The 18050-nt window shown below is 37.6% G+C and overlaps 2 protein-coding genes across 3 annotated transcripts; both read right to left on the bottom strand.

Moving 5' to 3' along the window:
- Positions 1 to 4100: 4100 nt before the first annotated feature.
- Positions 4101 to 11419, bottom strand: LOC111457213 (ornithine aminotransferase, mitochondrial-like). 2 transcript variants are annotated; one of them, XM_023099400.1, is made up of 11 exons: positions 11326 to 11419; positions 11023 to 11221; positions 9532 to 9640; positions 9136 to 9366; positions 7734 to 7893; positions 7494 to 7549; positions 6523 to 6675; positions 6245 to 6342; positions 5984 to 6064; positions 5637 to 5870; positions 4101 to 4443 (listed from the first exon to the last, which is right to left on the bottom strand). In XM_023099400.1, the coding sequence occupies exons 2-11, from the start codon at positions 11142 to 11144 to the stop codon at positions 4290 to 4292; spliced, it is 1398 nt and encodes a 465-aa protein (XP_022955168.1). In that variant the 5' UTR covers positions 11145 to 11221; positions 11326 to 11419; the 3' UTR covers positions 4101 to 4289. The 2 variants fall into 2 exon arrangements, with proteins under 2 accessions (XP_022955168.1, XP_022955167.1); XM_023099399.1 differs by having other exon boundaries at positions 11023 to 11409.
- Positions 11420 to 13020: 1601 nt separating this feature from the next.
- LOC111457214 (protein TIFY 5A-like) lies at positions 13021 to 14555 on the bottom strand. The gene is made up of 3 exons (XM_023099401.1): positions 14409 to 14555; positions 13450 to 13537; positions 13021 to 13348 (listed from the first exon to the last, which is right to left on the bottom strand). Exons 1-3 carry the CDS (start codon positions 14534 to 14536, stop codon positions 13175 to 13177), a joined length of 390 nt encoding a protein of 129 aa, XP_022955169.1. The 5' UTR covers positions 14537 to 14555; the 3' UTR covers positions 13021 to 13174.
- Between the last annotated feature and the right edge of the window lie 3495 nt (positions 14556 to 18050).

Here is an 18050-nt window from a genome sequence, read left to right as displayed (position 1 = left end):
AAAAAAAAAAAAAAAAAAAAAAAAAAAAAAAAAAAAAAAAAAAAAAAAAAAAAACTTTATGTATGCCTTGTTACTTGCTGTGTATGTCTCGTTACTTGCTGTGTTGTCTTTGCCTTTATCTGGAAAATTTAGTAAGTAGTCCCTACTAGGATTAGATACACGCAATGTATGCAACGTCTACGTACCGAACGAGATGTTCTAGAGCAAGAGGTGAGTTGTATGCATGAAGTAGACGTTACAATGATGGAAACCAGCAACGCGAAGAATCGTTTTGTAGCAACCCAAGTCCACCGTTAGCAGATATTATCCTCTTCGGGCTTTCCCTTCCAGGGTTCCCCTCAAAGTTTTCAAAACGCACGGGGAGAGGTTTCCACACCCTTATAAAGAATATTTTGTTCTCCTCTCCAACCGATGTGGGATCTCACAATCCACCCTCCTTCAAGGCCCAACATCCTCCCTGACATTCATTCCTCTCTCCAATTGATATGGGTTCACCTCACACGATTGTTACAGCAACAGTGTGAGATGAAGAAACAGTGGGACAGTACCTTCTAGTAAGACCCAAGAGATCGACGAGCTACACACAACGAAACGAATAATAATTTTTCAAGTAAAATTAGTTCAAATACGTGTAAACTAACTAGAACACTCAAAAACCTAAATAAATAAATAATGGGTCGTAATTTGTTCTTTTATCCTAAAATGGACGGTGAGAAAGATGCCAAAAATATACATTAATGCATGTACAGATTAAGCTATGTCAGCCTAACATATCTTTATTCCGTATCGAACGATTATCTAACGAATTCAAATAATTACAAAATAAAATAATGAGTAATAAATACGATACCCTATATGGTAGCGTCTAATAACAAAATCTAAAGTTAAAAAGAACCCAACAAAATACCCAAAAAAAGAAAAAAAAAGAAAAGGAAAGAATAAATAACTTTAGGAATCAATATTCTTTAATGAACCAAGTGGGAGGGAAAAGGTTGGATTCCAAAGTTGATATCAATTTAGGAATGCATTTAATATCAAATTCCCTAAACCCTAAAAGAGTGCATATCACATTTGATGATCTCATGCTACCCCTAATCTAGCCCTTTGTTTTTTTCGTTTTCGGGGTTTTTTTTTAAATAATTTAATGTTCGTGATTCAAAAAATTAGGTCTTTTCGGTCTTTTCAGTTATATAAGCTAAAACCCATGTCCATGATTTAGATCAAAATTCGGAATCTGAATTCAACACCTGATAGCCTAACCATTCTCCTGCAATATGATCACGCTAGTTACTCCTCTTAAAAGACCCAGTATGTTTTGTCGTCACTCATAGCATCCTAAGAAAATCCTTGTCTACTTAACTATAGAGTTCATATGATTGAGCCACTGAAAAAAATGTGTCACAATATATAAATATTTGTCAACGTCATTTGATTTGATAACTTCTTAATTGAATCGATTCAACGTTTGAAAAAGTTGTTTTGGAATATTTATAACAATAATTTTGATTTGATTCAATAACTAACGGTCTGTGATTATACTATAGACATGAAGGCTTATACGAAGACTTCAGAATTCTTTCGAAAATTTTATTTTAAATATTAATCTCCATAATTCACCTAAATACTAAAAAATAGTCAATAAATAAATAAATATTTACACAAATCATTCAAGAATTAAAAAAAATAAAATTAGCCAAAAATAAAATTATGAAAATTTAAAAATTTGATAATAAAACAGCTAAGCTTTTTATTTATTTATTTATTTATTTTAATTGTTCACCATAAATTAATGTAATCCAGCTAATATATCAATTAGAAATTTCTAGGACATGTCCCACAAGATTTTTTTTTTAATAATTAAAAAAAATTAATAATTTCAAAAGCTTTTTAATCCATAGCTCAAATTAAAATAAATTATAAATTATAAAATATTAGAAGCTGTTCTGGCTTTATAATTGTCACAACCACTAAAAGCTACTAATTATTGTGTCTCTAATGTGTCCCTTATTTTAGTGTATAATTATTATTATATACTTTATTTTATTAAAATATTTAAAATTTAAAATTCCCGATTTCCATAATTTTCTCAATGATTTGAAACGTTAAGTGATAGGTTATGGTCAACCGTGTTTCTGATTCTGAACTCGAGCTTAAGAATATTTTTTAGTTGTCCTTATCATTTAATTAATTTATTTATATGTTGTTATTTTGAAAGAATGATGTAGCAGATCTGAATCTGTATTATACTGATCTGATTTATTATTTGTTATTAGGTTTAAGTCCCACTTCCGTTTTTGAACTTCTTAGCTGTTTCGTTTTGACTTTAGCTGTGTATACTAACATGATAATATGATTAGTTTTCGAATCAGTAATGACCCGACTTTCTAAAACCCTAGCCTTGTGCAAGCTCTTTATCATATGCATGTGTACGTGATTTAAAGTGAAAAATGGAAATAAGCTTATATATTTTAATAAAAATCGTTCAAACATAGTATGAGGGTAGAAAGTACCAAGCTGGAGTACAGTAGGGGTAGAGGGAATTTTCGATGGAGCGGTGAAATGTGTAGAGATCGGAAAGAACACTAACGGTGAAAGCACTTTGTTGGGCTGACACTGACACTGAGAGACAAAAGCTAGGGGAATGAATGGGATTAGATAACCTAGTAGTCCTAGCCGTAAACGATGGATACTAAGCACTGTCCGTATCGACATGTGTAGTGTTGTAGTTAACGCATTAAGTATCCCGCATGGTAAATGAATTAAATCCTCTAAAAGAAGAAGAAAAATCAAATGAAAGAAGAATCCGAATCAGAAAATGAAAGAAAGAGAAGTTTTGGAAGCTGAACCTATTTACTGAGTGAAATCAGTCCAATGGAGGGTTACGAGAATCTATCTTAAATTTTTTTTTTTTTTTAAGTTTTGGGTATTAAAAATATTGAGTAAGCAACCCATATATCGGGGTTAGATATGTATACAATCATATCTGATATCAAGAAGTTAAAGGACCTAGAAATCATTCAACACCGATCAAGTCCCGTGTACACACAGATTAGTTGTTGCCATACGGGTTTACTCACGAAAAAGTAATATAACTTTCGCACCCTAGTTCAAGAAGAATCATCCAAGACGGAAGATTCCACCCTAATTAAGATTTTGTCGTTTCGCTACGCTACAATAACTCTGTTCGGTAAAAGGGGCCAGGCCTTTAGGTTGTTTAGATAAGTTGGGCTAGGTTAGGTTGATCTTTTGGAGTGATCTTCAATCAGGGTCCTCGCTCCCTTCAAACGCCTTGTAGTTTCATCTAAGTGGGTTTCGGCTAGGTGATTGCGCTCCTACACCACCTCTTGGCGAAGTAGGCTGATGGGCAAGACCCCTCCAGCCGCAATGGTGTGGGGTGTCAGAGGTTGTTGTCTCATGGTCAACTCTCAAGGACTGAAGTTCGACGGAGAGCTTTTTGGTTCTACAGTACAATGAGCAAGATCCAAAGCTTCAATCCGACAAGTTTCCACTAAAGTGCCTTAGGTTTCCATTGAGCTGACAACCAAGACGTGACCGAGCCGCGTGCACGATTGAAGCTGTTGGATTGGGCCATCAGTGGGGTTGATGTGGGTTGGGCTTAAGGCAATTAGTGGGCAAGACCAAAGCTGGAGTTGAGCTGTTGAGTTTGAGATTCAAATTTGACTCGACTCGACCCAACCCAACCCAACCAAGTGGATCCTCCTTTACCCAACTTTGTTGCTAATAACAAGCGCTTCTCGGGCAACTCTCGATGACAAATTTTCGACGTTTCATGGCATCATTTTAACACCAAAACAACCAACTTACTATCCCGATTCGACAACACATCTTAAACTCAATAAATTTGGAAAAGAAAAACTGATCTATGACTCACAAAAATCAATAGAAACTTGGGCTAATTCCGGGTCGATTACTCACAAATCATGACGATTCAAGGTGAGAATGATCACGAATTTCAACCAAACCAGCGACATTCCTCCGAGGTTTCACCAGAAAATTGTGAGAGTTCCAGTGCTTAAAAAAGAGGGTTGTTGCAGGAACATCGAAAAAAACAGATTTACAGTAAAAAAAATAGCGTAACGAGGATCAAAACCGAACAAACTTGAAAGTTTAAGAACCAAAATGAACTCTGAACTAGCCATCATTAGAATCTGGGCCCAACCCAAGAACAGATGATAACAGACAGCATTCTTCTAGTCATGCACTGAACGAACATCATCTCAAATAGATTAGAAGATCAAGCAGTCTACAGTACAAGAAGTGGAGAGATCCTAATCCGTAGAGGCAGATAGGTTTCTTCCGCAGCGATCACATATGTTAGAATCACTTGGGGAAGCATTGTGTGGCTTTTCCTTCATCAGCTTTGGAAGATCAATTTCCAGGACATCATGGAGTGCCTTCGTGCCTTCTTTCACCTCATCCAAACTGCACAACAAATGCTTACAATCATTCTCTATGGTATTATGAACTTTTCACTGCTTTTATCAAGCTCATTGAAACCGTTCGTCTTGTTTTCGGCTTCTCGAGGTGTTGGGAAAGGCAAATCCTCTTGTATTTTCTCTCTACGTGCTTCCCCGTTCACTGCAGCATGCGATGTAGTCCTAGTTCGGCCCCCTCTCCATCCAACCGACGTGGGATCTCATAATTCATCCCCCTTCAGGGCCCAGCGTCCTCGTCGGCAATCGTTCCTCTCTCTAATCGATGTGGGATCTCACAATCCACCCCCTTCAGCCCAGCGTCCTCGTTGGCACACCCCCTGGTGTCCACCTCTTTGGGGCTCAGCATCCTCGCAGGCACACCGCCTAATGTTTGGCTCTGATACCATTTGTAAAAGCTCAAGCCCACCGCTAAAAGATATTGTCCTCTTTGGACTTTCTCTTTTGGGCTTCCCCTCAAGGATTTTAAAACGCGTCTGCTAGGGAGAGGTTTCCACACCCTTATAAAGAATGCTTCATTTCCCTCTCCAACTGATGTGGGATCTCACAACTCACCCCCCTTCAAGACCCAACGTCCTCGTGGACACTCGTTCCTCTCTCCAATTGATGTGGAATCTCACAATCCACCCCCCCCCTTTCAGGGCCTAGCGTCCTCACTAGCACTCGTTCGTCTCTCAAATGGATGTGAGATCTCACAATCCACTCCCCTTCAAGACCCAGCGTCCTCGCGGTCACTCGTTTCTCTCTCCAATCGATGTAGGATCTCACAATTCACCCCCTTCGGCCCAACATCCACGCTGGCACACCACCCAGTGTCCACCCGTTTCAAGGCTCAATGTCCTCGCTGGCACACTGCTCGGTGTTTGGCTTTGATACCATTTCTAATAGTCCAAGCCTACCGCTAACAGATATTGTCCTCCTTGGACTTTCCCTTTCGAGCTTCCCTCAAGGATTTTAAAACGCGTCTACTAGAAAGAGGTTTCCACACCCTTACAAAAAATGTTTAGTTCCCCTCTCCAACCGACGTAGGATCCAGTTCATTGTAACACATAATGGAGCTAGCAGGGGAAGAACAATAGGCCACAAGAACCAATGGGTAACAGAACATTCCCCCCTTTTAAATATTGTCTCTAGCTAAGTTCCATAACAACAAAAGAGGTAACTATAAAAGATTTGGCATACCTTATCGAGAGTGGAGGCGTTAACCGAATTATAGTATCGTGCGTCGGTTTAGCAAGAACTCCCCTTTCCTTCAACTTCATGCAAATATCATACGCCGAAACAGGAGATAAAGCTTTGCTTTTGAGCTCCACGGCATTGAATAAACCTCTTCCTCGAACATGCTTGATGTATTGTGGGAAACGTTCCTGAACTTCGACGAGCTGATTTCTGATCTCCTCTCCTAATTTTGCTGATCTGTTTTTTACATGGAAACAAAGTTCATCATTTTATAGTATAAATCAGAGGACAAAAGAAGGAGATAGTAAAGGAATTTATCATAACAGGCAGCAATTTACCAGACTTCATACCTTTCAGCAAGTTTCTCATCTTTGATCACTTCAAGTGAGGCAATAGCAACAGCACTTGCCAGTGGATTTCCCCCAAAAGTGCTATGCATAATGAGATAAAGAGCAAGGTCAGTCTTTATTTGATATCACAACAGCAGTTTATGATGTGTTCTCAATAGCACACGAGTCTTCAATTAAATAGCAACACTACAACAACTCAAGCTCACCGCTAGAAGGGGAAAAAAAGTCTATCTCATAAATCTAAACACGCAAGCTACACACCTCCCATGCTCTCCAGGTTGGATACAAAGCATTACATCTTTGTCAGCAAGAACAGCACTTACAGGTATTACTCCACCGCCCAATGCTTTTCCCAGTATCTGAATCATACTTAATGAGATGTTTGGTTAAATGAAGAACGTTGATCGAACCTTCCCCTATCGTAGATGAACCCGTAGTAGTACAGGAAACGTCGAGAATCAAATAGGTTCGTTCTTAATAAATATAAATAAATAAAAGAAAACGTCCTATAATATGGGAAGAGCAAGACGGGACATTACCACTAAATCTGGTCTGACATTCTCCCAATCGCAAGCCAACAATTTTCCCGACCTCGCTAAGCCAGATTGTATTTCGTCAGCAATCATTAAGACATTATACTTCGAGCAAAGATCTCGCACAGCTTTCATGTAACCATCAGGGGGAATAATAACCTAGAAGAATATCAAAATATCGACACAAAATGATTCAGATGTCGAAAGCGAAACTGTAAGAGTCAATACATTAGGTAGCAATCCTCATTCTTCAACTGTAAGAGGTAGATAGCGAAAAAAGAAAGGAGTATTGGACTCTTCGTAGATCTTTGTCTAAAAAGATCATAGCACGTGTTTTCGTTTCATGTAAGATCCTTGTAACGCATTATTTTATTATTTATTGTAGCAGACAGTCCAAGCCCAAACCCACCGTTAGCAGATATTGTTTGCTTTGGCCCATTACGTATCGTCGTTAGCTTCACGATTTTAAAACGCGTCTACTATGTAGAGAGTCTAGCCCTACTCCGACTAGTGCCTTGCACCGCCTAGTGACTAGCTCTGATACTATTTGTAACGGCCCTAGTCCACTGCTAGCAGATATTGTTCTCTTTGAACTTTCCTTTTTGGGCTTCCCCTCAAGGTTTTTAAAACACGCCTGCGAGAGAGGTTTTCACACCCCTTATAAGGAATGTTTCGTTCCCCTCTCCAACCAATGTGGGACCTCACAATCCACCCCTTGGGGCCTAGCGTCCTCGCTGGCACACCGCCCGATGTTTGGCTCTGATACCATTTGTAACAACCCAAGCCCACCGCTAGCAGATATTGTCCGCTTTGGCTCGTTAAGTATCACCGTCAGCCTCATGATTTTAAAACGTGTCTGATAGAGAGAGGTTTCCACACCCTTATAAGGAATGTTTCCTTAGCCTCTCCAATATGCCGCTAACGACCTTTAGAAAACAACCTTCCCTAGTAAAAGATTTTTGTCTCTTCATACATACCCCTGCCTCTCCTTGAATGGGCTCGAACAAAAATCCAGCTATTCGGTCCCCATGCTCTGCACTCCATGAAAACGACGAGCAATAAGATAAACCGAACGCCAAATACAAATCCCCATGACTAAGCAAAACAAAAACTAATGGATAGGATTGTTTTATAGTGAAAATACATGAACAAATTTCTTGACATGTAAATAAAAAACACAAGGGAAACCATGTCTTGGAACAATATATTCAACCAACCTTTAAATGTTTTCTCAAGGGCAACTGCATCACCAAAATCAACTTTAAGATGTCCAGGCAACAAGGGCCCAAATTCTCGCGTCGCTTCGTTGTCGCAGCTCATGGAAATAACAGCCAATGTCCGACCGTGAAAGCAACCACAACATGAAACAATAATAGCCTGCATATGTGACAGAAAACATGGGACTTCAAAGGTCATTTAATTATGAAGAATTTGGAGGATAAGTTATTGATTTTTTAGCACAACAATATGTTCTACATGGATTAGTTTCATCACAGTTTTGCAAGTAAGTTTTAAGAAAAGTAATTTATTAAGCTCCTATCAGCACCTGCGAGCACTTAACAGTAATCAAGTTTGAACTACGATGAAGGCTGATGTAACAGCCCAAGTCCACCGTTAGTAGATCGTCTTTAGTCTCCTCGCTGGCACATGGCCTGATGTCTGGCTTTAATGCCATTTGTAACGGCCCAAGCCCACTGCTAGCAAATATTGTCCTCTTTGGAGTTCCCCTTTCGGGCTTCCCCTCAAGGTTTTTAAAACGCGTCTGCTAGGGAGAGATTTTCACACCCTTATAAAGAATGTTTCGTTCTCCTCCCCAATCGATATGGGATCTCACAATCCATCCCCCTTCCGGGCCCCAGCGTTCTCGTTGACACTCGGTCCCTTCTCCAATCGATGTGGGACCCCCCCAACCACCCCCTTCAAGGCCCGGTGTCCTTACTGGCACACTGCCTCGTGTCCACCCCCCTTCGGGGCTCAGACTCCTCGCTGGCACATCACCCGGTGTCTAGCTCTAATACCATTTGTAACAAGCCTAAGCCCACTTCTAGCAAATATTGTCCTCTTTGAGCTTTCCCTTTCAGGCTTCCCTTCAATGTTTTTAAAACTAGGGAGAGGTTTCCACACCCTTATAAAGAATGCTTCGTTCTCCTCCCCAACCGACGTGGGATCTCACAATCCACACCCTTTCAGGGCGCAGCGTCCTCGTTGGCACTCGTTCCCTTCTCCAATCAATGTCGGACCCCCCAATCCACCCCTTTAGGGCCCAACGTGCTTACTGGCACACCGCCTTGTGTCCACCCCCCTTCGGGGCTCAGACTCCTTGCTGGCACATCGCCCGGTGTCTGGCTCTGATACCACTTGTAACAGCCCAAGCCCACCGCTAGCAAATATTGTCCTCTTTGGGCTTTCCCTTTCGGGCTTCCCCTCAAGTTTTTTAAAACGCGTCTACCAGGAAGAGGTTTCCACACCCTTATAAAGAATGTTTCGTTCTCCTCCCCAACCGAAGAGGGATCTCACAGCTAATATACTAAAGGTTCCGAACTAAAATGGAGAACGGAAAACTTCCAAAATTTGAAGACCTCGATCTAAATTATAGCACAAAATTTCCTTATACCGCACCTCATCTTTGGGGATTTTCTTCTTCTTGTAACCCCATTTCCTTGCCAACTTCAAAGCAGTTTCCACTCCTTCAGCACCAGTGTTCATTGGAAGCACCATATCATAGCCAAAAATTTGTGTTAAGTACTCAGCAAACAGGGGAAACTTATCATTATAGAAAGCTCGAGAGCTAAGAGTGAGTTTCTCTGCTTGTTCTTGGAATGCCTTGACAATCTTTGGATGACAATGTCCCTACAGGCATAAGGCAATAAAAGATATCAATTAAGCGTTGAATTATCAAACAAGTCACTTAGAAATGATTATTAAAGAAAAAAAAGACCTGTTATCAGAATGAACAATGCTAAAAACGTTCAATTTAGTACACAGCATGCATGGAGATCAATTACACTCGTGTACCTGGTTGACAGCAGAATAAGCTGATAGAAAATCCAGATATCTCTTACCCTCTGGGTCCCATATCGATGACCCCTTTGCTTCCGAGAATACAACTGGAATCGGGTGGTAGCTGCATAACGCCATAAAGTATCCATCAATAAGGGTAGAATCAACATATATTCGACACTCTACAGACTACAATTCCCTACTCAAGGGATATGGAACTGTGAGATCCCACATTGGGGAGGAGAACAAAACATTCCTCACAAGAGTGTGGAAACCTCTCCCTAGTAGACGTGTTTTAAAATCTTGAGTGGAAGCCTAAAAGGGAAAGCCGAAAGAGGACAATATCTACTAGCACTGGGCTTGAGCTGTTACAAATGGTATCAGAGCCAGACACTGGGCAATGTGCGAGCGAGGAGAATGAGCCCCGAAGGGAGGTGAACACGAGGCGGTGTGCCAGCAAGGACGCTGGACCCTGAAGAGGGGTGGATTGGGGTGTCCCATATTGATTGGAGAAGGGAACGAATCCCGACAAGGACGCTAAGCCCTGAAGGGGGTGGATTGTAAGATCTCACATCAATTGGGGAGGAAAACGAAGCATCATTCCTTATAAGGGTGTGGAAAACTCTCCCTAGTAGACGCATTTTAAAACCTTGAAGGGAAGCTCAAAAGAAAAAACCCAAAATTGGACAATATCTGCTAGAGGTAGGATTGGGCTGTTACAAATGGTATCAAAGCCAGACATCGGGCGATGTGCCAACGAGAATGTTGATGCCCGAAGGGGGTGGACACGAGGCAGTGTGCCAGCAAGGACGCTGGGTCCCGAAGGGAAAGGTGGATTGGGGGGTCCCATATCGATTGGAGAAGAGAACGAATGTCAGCGAGGACGCTGGACCCAGAAGGGGAGTGGATTATGAGATCTCACATCAGTAGGGGAGGAGAACGAAACATTCCTTATAAGGGTGTGGAAACTTCTCCTTACTCCCTAGCATACGCATTTTAAAACCTTGAGAGGAAGCCCGAAAGTAGCGTTGAGCTTAGACTCTTGCTGAACACAAAGAAAATAAGAAAATTCAAGGCTCTTAAGCGACATTTGATATGACATAGACTTGTATAAACTAATGCCTGCTGCATGACTTCAGCCATTTGATTAGTAACAAGCATAAAAGTTGGGACTACAAAAACCCTTTTATCTAATCAATAATATAAGCATCATAACACTCTCTTATAAACATTGATCATGCAATATGATTGATATCTTCTGATAGACAGAAGCTTGCTGCATCAAAGGTTATTCAGACCACCCATGGAGAAATCAAGAACAGTATCACATATCATCATCTATATCAAAGACATGGAGTAAAACAGAGAGAACCCAGAATCAAAAACATCAGAAAACAACAGATATCACAGCATGAAAACAAGAACACCACCACAAACCTTCAATTCAAGATAGATCAAGAGTTCATCAAGAAACCAAACAATCAAAACCATGAAACGAGAGCTCACTTATGTGCACTATTTTCTTTCTCCATATCGATGAGCTTCTCAGAAGCAGGAAAAGAAGAGAATGGCCTCCTTCCCCTGCAAACCAAGCTGATCAAACATTGCAACTGCCTTCTGGACGCCATTGATAAATCTCGAAATCTCAAACAAATTTCCTTCTGGGTTTCACCTCACAGCATCCACAGAGCGAAATATCCAAACCCTTGCGAAATATCCAAACCCCAGAGATTAAGGCCTTTTTATTCGGCTAAATATATCTCGTCTATCGAAAATTGGAACCATTTCATATTAAATTAAGCAACCCACCACTAGTTGATCGCTGTCGCATCGCAGCGGACGATAAACAGCCGACTTTTTTTGCCCTGAAAAATATTCGCGTCGTGATGGACTCAGAGTTCAAACGGCACAAGCAATGTTGATAGAATCTTAGAATGAGGAATAAATGTGTACAATTGTTATCCATTTACTTTTGAAGGGTCAAAAAGTTTAAAGAGTTGTTCTAATTTTAGGGTTAAAATTGTAATTTTATTATCGGAAAAGGTCTCCTCCCAACCGATGTGGAATTTCATAATTCATCTCCATTCAAGGCTCAGCGTCCTCGCTGGCACTCGTTCCCTTCTCCCGTCAATGTGGGACCCCTCAATCCACCCCCCTTCAAGACCCAACATCTTTGCTGGCATACTGTCTCTTGTCTACCCCCTTCGAGGCTCAACCTTCTCGTTGGCACATCACTCGGTGTCTGCCTCTAATACAATTTGTAACGGCTCAAGCCCACTGCAAGTAGATATTGGTATTAGAGCCAGGTTTCGATCCTGGGACGAGCTAGGTAATCGAGGCTCGACTCCTTCTCTAGAGTCCTCGAACAAAGTACACCTTTTGTTTGACACTTAAGCCACTTTTGATGACTACACCTTCGAGACTCACAACTTCTTTATTCGACACTTGAGGATTCTATTGGCATGACTAAGTTGAGGACATGATTCTGATACCATAGGATGAAATTAAAGAAATAATAGTAGAGAAAAGTAAGTTTTAGGACTTATATTAGAAATAATCATCATGTTTATCTAGATCAAGATATTGATATGCCCTAAGTATGTGACATGGATTGATATAGGTGACATTTAATGTCAAAGTAGAGGAAGAGGTAAAGGGCGTAGGGGACGACCCCCTACTAGTGGTAGAGAAAGGGGTAGAAGAGGTTTAGTTCGTGAGGAATCGGTGAATCGATCTGACGAACGGTGTCACCCCCACCTCCAATAGTGCACCAGACTCCACAACTGCCCTAAAGGAATTGTTATAAGCGATTATGCAAACGATGGTAACAACCCAACAAGACAATGTCTCATCGTCAACTAGAGAGGCAAAATACCAGCGAGACTTTAAAAGAGGTGACCCTCGTAACTTTAGCGAGACTGTAGATGATCCGATAGTGGCACAGTTGTGGTTGACATCAATGGAGACAATGTTCGACTAACAAATTGCTTAGATGATCATAATGTACCATGTGCAACATTCATGCTATGAGGTGATGCAGAGTTGTGGTGGCAATTCAGCCGCGAGATTCTTAGTCTCGAGGGAGGTGTAATCTCGTGGTCGGACTTCAAGAGCGCTTTTCTGGAAGAGTATTACTCAACTCCGTAAATAGCAAGAGTTCACACATATGAGTCAGAAAGAACATTCAGTTACCACATATGCAAGAGATTTTACGAGAATCAAACAATTCGCTCCAAAGTTGGTGAACACTGAATATAAATTAGCATGGAGGTTCGTCCTGGACTAGACAAAAAGATAGCGGCTCCTACTTATGTTGTCACCCTGAGAGCAACTAAAACCATGGAAGGAGAAGATGAACTACTAGAACCTCCTCCACCGACGGTTACCGTGGAACAGAAACGATGTCATCGACTGTTAAGACAAGAAAATTAGGGGTGTTACAATGCATGACATGACTAATACGTACCCGAAAACGTTCATTTAAAATATTTCATAAAAGGTGTATGGACTTGAAACGTTCTACATCTTAGCGCTAAATTTGGCCCAATCTAAACAACCCAGATATCAAAAATCAATCTTTCTCAACATTTTCATTCAAGAAACTCAAGAAAGAGTAAGTTCTTTACACATTACAATTCTAAACATCTCAATTGATGGGTTATTGAGTGTAAGGTGAAGCAGATTGAATCCGATTCTTCCTTTTATGTAGAAACCTCTGCAGAGATCTCTTCATGGAGAGCCCGGAATCGGAGCCATCTTCGCGTTTACACAGTTCCGATCGATGTTGACGACTCGTGGATCGTCGGGTTGCTAGCATTATTATAGCTCTGGCCTGAAATGCACCAACAAGTTCATGAATTTCTAATCAAAATCACCCATTTGGTAATGCAATCCCAAGAAGAAGAAGAAGAAGAAGAAGAAGAAGAAGGGTACCTGATGCTCTGTAAAATCAGCCACACAAACTCTTCCATTGTAAAAAATTGTCATCTGCTGTTGAGAGTTCTTGCTCGACTCATCATCTCTGTCGTAAGAACAACCGTAATCAATCGCAAGGTCACGAGACACTATATTTATTGATACGAAAAACTAAAAGCAAAGTCATGAAAACTCTCGTGTTATTGTGGAAGTTTGTTGTTTTATAAGGGATAATCCTTAGATGTCAAACCTAATAGGTGTAACGGCTCAAGCCTACCACTACGAGATATTGTCTCTTTGGGTTTTCTCGCTTCCCCTCAAGGTTTTCAAAACCCTACGAGGAGGTTTTCATACTCTTATAAATAATGTTTCGTTCTACTCTTTAACCGATGTGGGATCTCACAATCCACCCCCTTTGGGACCCAGCGTCCTCACTAGTGGATATTGTCCTCTTTGGACTTTCCCTTTCGGGCTTCCCCTCAAGGTTTTTAAAACACGTCGAGAGAGGTTTCCCCACTCTTATAAATGTGTTTCGTTCTCCTCCCAATTGATTTGGGATCTCACAATTCGCCACTTCATGGCCCAATGTCCTCGCGGACACTTATTCCCTTCTTCAATCGATATGGGACCCCCCAATTTACCCTTTCGAGGCCAGCGTCCTTACTAGCACACCGCCTCGTGTCCACCCGCTTTGGGGCTGAGCTTCCTCGTTGGCACATCGCCCAATGTTCTAATACCATTTGTAACAGCTTAAGCCCACCACCAGTAGATATTGTCTTTCTTTGGACTTTCCCTTTCTAACTTCCTCTCAAAGTTTTTAAAACGCGTCTGCCGCAGAGAAACTTTCGCACCAATATTTATTTCTCCTTCCCACCCTACGTGAAATCTCATAATAAATATAATCATAGACAATATCATACGATCGTTGAGGTTAATTGTTCTATCAAAATTTACGGTAAAAAATAGGGAAAACTTACGAGAACGGGTGGAGGGGAGGCTGGTGGCGGCGGAGGTCGCCGGAATCATGATTGGAAGAAGCCATAGAAGAAGAAAGACAAAGTTCCAAGTTACAATTTTTCTCCATGAAAATGGGAAGAACCGCCATTAGAGGAGGAAGAGGATCGAAAAAAGATGAGATTTTTGGACTCAACAAAATGGAAGAACGAAGGCTTGTTTATATGAATGCTTGACGACAAGATCTTTTCTATAAAAAAACACGTTTTAAATGTTTATTAAGAGGAGGCCAAAAAATCCGCCGCTATTGATTTGGGAGCTCTTAATTCATCGTGTTTTAGTCATTTAAATCACGTGCTTAAGTCGGCAACATTATCCCAACATTTAAATGGATATTTTAGAAAAAAAAAAAAAAAATCTTTGTCTAAATTTTATTTAAATTATATAAACATTTCATAATTTTTTTTCCACTTTATTTTTTAGAATATAGTACGATAAAAATTCGAACACCTTCGGTGGTATAATATACTATTCCGTGTTATTTTTATTCGTATTTTTTAACATTTTTAACTAAAGTAATAAAAATATTCGTAAACTTTCCACCGTCTAACAAAAATACTCATTTACTTTTTTAAAAAAATTCATTCTATTTTCAAAAATATTCTTACTATTAACGCCATATCTAAAAAAATAAAACTTTTAAGAGCAGTATTAGCATTTTTTAAATATTATTATTATCAATATACAAGCAAAAACCTATTTATTTAAACTTTTTAAAATTTTGTTACTAATATTAAACTTTTTTTTCTTAAAAGTTAAATTTGTTTTTTAAATTTTTAAAAATATTTTTTCAAACCGTTTAAAGTTTAAAAGGTATTTTTAATCAGTATTTTTGAACGTTTTTGAAAGTTTAAAGGTATTTTTGAGACAAAGAAGCAAATTTTAGGAATATTTTTATTAATTTAACCTAATATTTATTTAAAACCTACGCCCTTAATTTTATTTAAATTATATATACATTTTCTAATTTTTTAATTTTTTTTAGAACATAGAATTAATCGGTTATGTACATAAAAGATCAAAATTCAAACATTCAACGAAAAAACGGTGGTAGAATGTACATATCTTGTGTTAATTCCACACGTTTATTTTTTAAATTTTCATTTTTGCTCGTTCATATAACTTTATGAAATAGACACGAGGCTTATCTTATTGATGCTAAAATTTTATTCAAACTAAAATCACAAAATTAAAAAATAATATTACAATTAAATCAACCAATAATAACGTGACCCGACTGAATTTAGCTAATTAAGTTAGGTTTATAAATTATAAATGACCTCTCCGACCATAATTATATGTTACGTTACATAATTTAATTATATATTATTTTTTTTGCATTATTGATTAGATTTATTTCGTAATAAGGTAGTTCTATTAGAATTTTTAGGTCAAATATACTTTATCGAGTCGTCTAGTTTAAAGTTTGTGAAATAATCATGAATATTATATGTATGGAAAAAAAAATAACGGAAAATATAATTGATGAATAATTTTGTAATTATTTTTAGTAATAAAGATTTGTATTAAATTATTTATTAAAATTGGTATGGGCTTACTAACCTAATATTGTTCTCTTTGAGTTTTTGGTTTGGGTTCTCCTCAAAGTTTTTAAAACATGTCTGTTATGGAGAGGTTTCCACACCCTCATAAATAGTGTTTCGTTCTGGGATCTCATAATCCACTTCCCTTTAGTGCCCAGCGTCCTTACTGGTACTCGTTTTTTTCTCCCATCAATGTAAGACCCCCACCAAATTCACCCATTCAGGGCCCAACGTCCTTGCTGGCACACTGCCTCGTATCCACCCTTTTGGAGCTCACCTCCTGGCTGACACATCATCTAGTGTCTAGCTCTGATACCATTTGTAGTATCCCAAGCTCACCGCTAACAGATATTGTCCTTTTTAGAATTTCACATTCAGGCTTTCCGTCAAGATTTTTAAAACGCATTTACCAGAGAGAGATATCCACACCCTTATAAAAGAATGTCTTGTTGTACTCCTTAACTAATGTGAGATTTCACACCTATACATATACATGACTATATCAAATAAAAGTAAATAAATAAGAGATAACACCGATCCACCGTCCACCTAAACTCTAAACCGTGAAGAAAAAGTCAAAATATAAAAAGAAAGAAAACAAAAAACAAATATTATATAATTTTAAAACATTAAAAAAATGCAACTTTATATATTTTTTAAAATTGATAAATAAAACCCTTTCAAGTTAGGTTATCGAATTCGAACTACTCGAAAAAGACATTTTTTTAAAATTTTATTATTTATTTATTATTTCTTTTTATCAAAATTAAAAACTTCAATCAAAATAATCTTAAAACTTAACCCAATCGTTATTGACTGACTCGTCTTTACATATTTACTCAAACTTAGCCCGATAAAAATACCCGTATGACATAATTAGATACTTTACTCGAATTAAAAAAATAAATAAATAAATAAATACTCATCATAAATACTCATTTCATTAAAATTAAAAGCAAAACTTTGGTTAGGTATGAAAAAGAGGCCACCATATTTTATCGCCCATTAAATAATCAATTCTTTATTATTATTATTATTATTATTTATAATTACCAACTTCTTTTTTTGTTTATTTTATTAAGAATATTATTATTTTTTGTTTAATTAAAGAGCTATCACAATTTCATCTAAATAAATATATAATATTTTTGTTTAATTACGTCTAACAATTTTATCAAATTATTAAAATAATTTAAATTAATTAAAATTTCATTTATTTTATGTTTTTTAGTTTATTTAATAATTATTTTCGAATAAATAATTTTAATAAAATTGTATAAATTTTTATTCGTGATTAATTATGCATGTTATATTTTGAAAATTAAATATAACTAATTTATTTACCTGGTTCGAATGTAAAATATATTTATTTCAATTTATTATCATTTTCTCCCAATTACTTTATAAACCATTTGAAAACGAAAGTAATTTTTTATCCAAGAAAAAAAAACAAAATAATATAATTATATTAAAAAAGAAAAAGAAAATAAGAAAAATAAATAATTAAAAAAGTTGAGAAAGTAAAGAAGTGAAGGAATAATAATAATAATAATAACAAAACAAACCTAAAATTAAAAAAAAAATAAAAGTGAACAAATAAGAGTGAATAAATAGAAATTTTTAAATAATTAAAAAAGAACAACTTCACGGGCTTCATAACAGTACAGTGAATAAATAAAAAATTTTAAATAATTAAAAAAAGAACAACTCGACAGATTAACCGTACCTAAGCCAGTGTTGAATGGAATAGGGTTGGGTCTAGCCGTGAACTCTATATATGATTGCTTGAGTTACTCAAATTAGGTCTAGTCGTGAACTTTATATATGGTTGTTTGAGTCACAGGCATAGCCAATTTAAAATTTTACTATAATTATTTTTTTATTATTTATTCGAACAATTTTATAAACAAAATTTTAAGTATTTTAAATTATAAATCGTAATTTAATTTAATTTAATTTTTGAAAACGATTACATTTAAGTGAAACAATTAAAGGAGAATTTAAAGCAAAAGAAAAAGAAAAAGAAAAATAGGGTTTTTTTTTTTTTTTTTTTTTGGGGGG

The sequence above is a fragment of the Cucurbita moschata genome, unplaced genomic scaffold, assembly GCF_002738365.1.
Source record: "Cucurbita moschata cultivar Rifu unplaced genomic scaffold, Cmos_1.0 Cmo_Scf00019, whole genome shotgun sequence".
NCBI lineage: Eukaryota > Viridiplantae > Streptophyta > Magnoliopsida > Cucurbitales > Cucurbitaceae > Cucurbita > Cucurbita moschata.
This window is presented reverse-complemented; position numbering and strand designations above follow the sequence as displayed.

What these genes read in the sequence shown, in the direction of transcription:
- LOC111457213 (XM_023099400.1), bottom strand. Translation starts at nt 11,144, where the DNA reads ATGGCGTCCAGAAGGCAGTTGCAATGTTTGATCAGCTTGGTTTGCAGG. An exon ending in ATGTCAGACCAGATTTAGTG is followed by an intron (nt 6,343 to 6,522) that starts GTAATGTCCCGT and finishes AGTATGATTCAG; the next exon opens with ATACTGGGAAAAGCATTGGG. An exon ending in GATGAGAAACTTGCTGAAAG is followed by an intron (nt 5,871 to 5,983) that starts GTATGAAGTCTG and finishes TGTAAAAAACAG; the next exon opens with ATCAGCAAAATTAGGAGAGG.
- LOC111457214 (XM_023099401.1), bottom strand. Translation starts at nt 14,536, where the DNA reads ATGGCGGTTCTTCCCATTTTCATGGAGAAAAATTGTAACTTGGAACTT. An exon ending in CCTCCCCTCCACCCGTTCTC is followed by an intron (nt 13,538 to 14,408) that starts GTAAGTTTTCCC and finishes TTCTTACGACAG; the next exon opens with AGATGATGAGTCGAGCAAGA. An exon ending in CTGATTTTACAGAGCATCAG is followed by an intron (nt 13,349 to 13,449) that starts GTACCCTTCTTC and finishes GGTGCATTTCAG; the next exon opens with GCCAGAGCTATAATAATGCT.